The 5,853-nt window shown below is 33.9% G+C and overlaps 1 protein-coding gene across 1 annotated transcript in view; it reads left to right on the forward strand.

Moving 5' to 3' along the window:
• The window catches only part of CFAP47 (cilia and flagella associated protein 47), a 455,808-nt gene extending 450,814 nt beyond the window's left edge, over nucleotides 1-4,994 (forward strand). Inside the window, exon 64 of the mRNA XM_011960616.1 lies at nucleotides 4,470-4,994. Within this exon, the coding sequence (XP_011816006.1) occupies nucleotides 4,470-4,682 (213 nt within the window). The 3' untranslated portion in view covers nucleotides 4,683-4,994. The remainder of the gene's footprint in view (nucleotides 1-4,469) is intronic.
• The last annotated feature ends 859 nt before the right edge of the window (nucleotides 4,995-5,853 follow it).

Here is a 5,853-nt window from a genome sequence, read left to right on the forward strand (position 1 = left end):
GCCTCCCGGGTTCACGCCATTCTCCTGCCTCAGCCTCCTGAGTAGCTGGGCCTACAGGCACCTGCCACCACACCTGGCTACTTTCTTGTGTTTTTAGTAGAGATGGGGTTTCACCGTATTGGCCAGGATGGTCTCGATCTCCTGACCTTGTGATACACCCGCCTCGGCCTCCCAAAGTCCTAGGATTACAGATGTGAGCCACCGCGCCCAGCCTTGATACCTAATTTAAAGTGATCATATTGTACTTGCTTCAGTTTGCTTTAAGGGGATTAAATGGCATCTTTAAAAATATTTTCAAATTAAAATTATGTTCATTTTATCTAGCGTACAGTAGACAGTTCTACAATTAACAGAAGGCTTTACCAACAAAACCTGTGCCTGATTTCTCTGTGTTGATTTGACAAATTACTGGCAGTGCAATTAAAGATTTTATGTGAGGGAACAAGTTGTTACATGGGAACAACAGAGCATATGCCATTTTTAGCCTGAAGTGGTACAATTTGATACAGTTTATGTAGGGAAAATTGAGTTTCAAACGTTTAAGAAATCATGATTTTCTTAATTCTACTTTTATTATTGAAAATTCCAAATATGTACAGAAATAGAGACCATAATTAATCACCCTGCACTAATTATCCAGTATGAACATTTATAAACTTATAGCCAATTCTGCTTCACCTATATGCCCACTCTCTTCCCCACCTTCTGTATAAAGGGTTACCTTGTGCTAAGGATATCCAGCACTGTAATTCTTGCCCTACCCCTGACAACCACGAATATTGTAATTTCTAGAACATGATATAAATGGAACCATTAAATCATTAAAGCATTATCTAAATCAAAAATATTATTTGCATTATCATTATCTTTTTTAAATGAATGATTTTAAGCATTAAGTCAATGTTTGCAACTATATTATCTTCATTTTGCCTCACTTGAAAATAAAAATGATGATTTTAAAGAACATGTCAATTAAATATTAGCCCAAACAAACCTCAATAATCTTGTTCACAAGTTTCATAATTTCCCATTCCATTAAATCAAATTTAAAATTATTAAAAGTTGTCTTTTCCCACTAGTAAACAAGATATATAGCACTAGCTTTGAGAGACTAAAGTTTACTTATTTAGTCTGTTTTACAAAAAGTGGTGCTACTCAAAGAGAGTAGTAAATCTACTTATATCCCTTGTAGATATGATAAATCTTAATTTATGAAAATGTGAGGATTATCAGAATTATCTAACATAAAATATATGATGCTTTATCTTTATACTTATATAAATTATTCATGTTTTATACAGTAATATATAATATATAAGATTATATATGATTGTGATTTCATTTACAATATATAAGTAATATAAGTATATAAGGTACAAGTCCCTACTTTTAGCTCTCATTTGTACCCACTAAGTGCTGAGTAAGGATATAGATCCCTTCATATAGCTTACTCATGTGTACCCACTAAATGATGGCCATGGGCGCAGGGCCCTTCAGTAACTCAGGCATGAGTATCAAATGCCAGGCATGGTTTAGGTCTCCTCATTTAGCTCGCTCATTTTCACCCATCAAGTGGGTCAATGTACTGGAATTTTATAATACTTATAAAATATAATATAGTATTCATATAAGTAATATTTATATACAGATATACCTGTTATAACTAGAGACATAACCAGACATTGATAATTTGTGTTTGCTTTTAAAGGAATAGATCATTAGCATGAAAATGTGGGAAATGGCATTGTAAATATCTTGGTTTGTATTTCCTCAGATGCAGATCTTGAAATAAGGATAGAAATCCAAGTAGCATATTTGCTATGTGATCTTAATTAACAGATGTAGGGAAGACAGGATGTGAGATAGGGAAGGGGAAGAAATCAATAAAGGGTACTTTATCCAGGCATCTGCCACAGTGAGCAACTGGAAATGAATCCCGTGGAAGATCTCTGGGAAATGGCGTGGAACACATACCTCAGAGTTTTCACACCTGAGAGGTTAAGAAAGTTTGGTTACTTATACAGTAACCACCGCTATTCCAATCACTGATTGAAAAATGCTCTCAGGGATTGTTCAAACTCTGGTACCAGTAGAGAATACTTCTGGGGTTTCTGAACAATCTTGAGCCAAAGAGGGGCAAAACTGATCTATGAAGTTTCACACATATTTTATAGTAAGGACTTTTAGGCTAATCTTACAATTGAAAGTTGAAGCAGGCAGTGATATGAAAACACCTGAGGGTTGTGGGTGGACGCAGACCACATCTGCTAATGGATAATTATCAATTGTTTCCATTCATAGAACTGTGCCTTAAATATATAGCTTTCTTAATGGAAACTTGGGAAATAAAAATATATATACAGCTTTGGTTATTCATTCCATGAGATCATGGGCTTTGGGCGATCTCTTTTCAGAACAGAGACACAGCCTAAATGTCGAAGTTTCATCTGTTTATTTTTTCAAATTTCTTTAAATAGTTGAGAAGTATAATTGTCAATTTGGCATTCTTTTATAAAAACTCAATGTGGTTATTCTATGAGATGTTAGTAATGTAGAAGTATTAACGTATTCTTATATTATTTTAACTTCTGTTTTGTATTTATATTTTCAAAGGGAGATTGGGGATAGAAGATATAAAGTTAGATCTTTAAATTTTTTTTAAATATACATGGATAGTTGCTTTTATTTATGGTTAGACTGAAGAAATTTAGCTATATGTAAAACAACTATAATGTTCAATCTTTAGTTCATAAAATAAGCCTATTAATGTTGTATAGCTTTTTGGAATGAAGAGTATGAACAGCTTCGATACACACACACAAAACACACACACACACAAGCACACACACGCTCAGCATCACTTATTGTAAAATTTAAATCTTAATTGAATTTCAATAAATATAATTGGGACTTTAAAATAATTTTTTTAAAGTAATTGTTTCTAAAGTGTCTTGGTGAAGGTAAAGGTACAAGTCCCTACTTTTAGCTCTCATTTGTACCCACTAAGTGCTGAGTAAGGATATAGATCCCTTCATATAGCTTACTCATGTGTACCCACTAAATGATGGCCATGGGCGCAGGGCCCTTCAGTAACTCAGGCATGAGTAGCAAATGCCAGGCATGGTTTAGGTCTCCTCATTTAGCTCACTCATTTTCACCCATCAAGTGGGTCAATGTACTGGAAAATGTATGCATATGCACAATCGCTAAAATATAGCTTTGTTTTTCAAATTAAACATCCTTATACGAAGTAAAATGTTTTTTACCCAGTCATATTACGCTCCTTGGGTTGGTCTGCTTTTGACACACTGATTCTGAATACATAATTATTACAAACACTAGATAAATGGGCCAGATATGATGAAGATGAGGCTATGACAGTTGTGCAAGACATTCTTGCACTTAATATTAATTGATAGGTATCACACTACATATAAAGCTTAGGAAATTGCAATATTCAGTTTGTCTGGACCTATTCTGAATGAGTTTTCTGAGTATATGTGGTGTAAATCTTAGTGTTAGGAGGACACCAGTATAAACACAGGTGGTTTCAGGAAGTTCTGCACAAGGAATGAGACTTCAGTATAAACATAAACATATATGCAGAAGAAATGAAGAATTTTTAAATAAATCACAATATAAATTCTACTCACTTGGATTTAGATGGTGATTGTCAGCAATGATCTTACATCAATTTTGGTATGTTAAAATGGTTATACATACTATGGGCCGGGCGTGGTGGCTCATGCCTGTAATCTGAGCACTTTGGAAGGCCGAGGAGGGTGGGTCATCTGAGGTCAGGATTTTGAGACTAGTCTGGCCAATGTGGTGAAACCCCATCTCTACTAAAAATACAAAAATTAGCCAGATGTCGTGGCACATGCCTGTAATCCTAGCTACTCGGGAGGCTGAGGCACAAGAATTGCTTCAACCAGGGAGGTGGAGATTGCAGTGAACCAAGATCGTGCCACTGCACTCTAGCCTGGGTGACAGAGTGAGATCCTGTCTAAAAAATAAAAAATAAAAATAAATGTATAAAATGGTTACACATATTATGTACTTTCATAATCTTCAAAGCAGCTAAATATATTTTACCAGTCATTTCTATGGTTATACTTAAATTCTTATGAATGTGTTTATCTTGGAAGGTACTATTTCCATTAGTTGGGATTCATACTGGACAACAGTCTTATGCAAACCAAATAGATTGCTTTCCCTTATTATCAGATGGATGTCTATTTTACAAGGAGAATCTCTGAGAGATTTTTTAGTAAATAATTCTTAATTCATAAAGTGAAATACTTGCTTTATTTTCCACATTAATTGTCACTCTAAGTGGTTTCAGTTTTGTACCTTTCCCATACTCTACATGGAGAACAGAAGATGTTAATTATAGTGAACTTTTCCCTACATGTTTTGAAAGTCCCTGGATATTTAAAAAAAAAAAATTTCTCCCTCTTTGTCTCCAGACAGAAGAAATGTACTGGATATATGAGATCAACGGATTATCTCCAACTACCGTGGCATCGAAAAATGCAAAGTCCAAAATTGATGCTACTCACAAGACACATGACAACGTGCCAGTCCATCCACGTAATTTTGTCCGTGAAAATGCTAAACTCATAAGAACGGGGGTGTCTTCCACCATCAAAGGTGCTCCTTTGGTGATGAAGAATCAATAAATTTTTTTTCCAAAATATTTCTTGGTCTCAGGTAGATCTTTGATGACTATTATTTCATCTTTTAGAATATTTCTGAGGAATAATGGTTTAATTATAATAGGCCTTCTATATTTCCTTGTCTTTTAAAATTCAATCTGTTCTCTGAATATGTTGTACTTCATTTGTGAGTTATGAGTGTTTTTTGATTGTGAATATTGGAATTGGTTCACTTTTAAAGTGCAGGTATATGTTTGTGGTAAAACGAAATGTAATTTAAATGACAACAGTATTTCCAATAACAGTGTGGCTAATACAGCTAAATTTCTCATGTAGGTATTCCTTATTAGTCTTTAAGTTTTAATTAACAACTAAAAATTGTATATATTTATGGTATACAACATATTTTGAAATATGCATACATTGTAGCCTGGTTAGCCTGAGCTAATTAATACATGCATTACCTTACATACTTATTTTTTGTAGTAAGAACACTTAAAATATACTTTCTTAGCCATTTTCAAGTATATAATACATTGTTATTAACTATCACCACCATGTTGTACAGCAGATCTCTTAAACTCATTCCTCCTATCTAACTGAAATTTTGTATGCTTTGACCAACATCTCCCAATCATCCTGACCCCCCACCACCCAGCCCCTGGTAATTAGCATTGTTCTCTTGTTTGAGTTCACTATTTTTAGATTTCACATATAAGTGAGATCATGCAGTATTTGTTTTTCCGTGCCTGGCTTGTTTTACTTAATGTCTTATCTTCCAGATTCATCCATGTTGTCACAAACGGCAGGATTTCCTTCTTTTTAAAGGCTGAACGGTATCTCATTGTGTATATATTTCAAATACTGGTATTGCTATTAAAGCTTGATATCCCAAGTAGATGTTGCTTGTAAGTCTTTAAAACATTAATGATTAAATTAGCACTGAAGACAGAAGGATTGACCATTTCTTATATCTGCTTTATAAAATATATGCTTATATCTTATATCTTCTATTTGGAATAAAGGTAATTAATTAAAAAGCCCATGTATATATGTGTATGTAGTTCATCTGCTTCTATATTGCAACATTTAAATAATATAGGTATATCTCAAAAGGATCCAGGAGAAAGTTCATTTCGATGTGTGTCTGATCGTTTTCAATAATGTATTAATCTAAGTAAAGGGGAGTATGTTG

Source organism: Colobus angolensis, unplaced genomic scaffold (genome assembly GCF_000951035.1).
Source record: "Colobus angolensis palliatus isolate OR3802 unplaced genomic scaffold, Cang.pa_1.0 Scaffold518, whole genome shotgun sequence".
NCBI lineage: Eukaryota > Metazoa > Chordata > Mammalia > Primates > Cercopithecidae > Colobus > Colobus angolensis.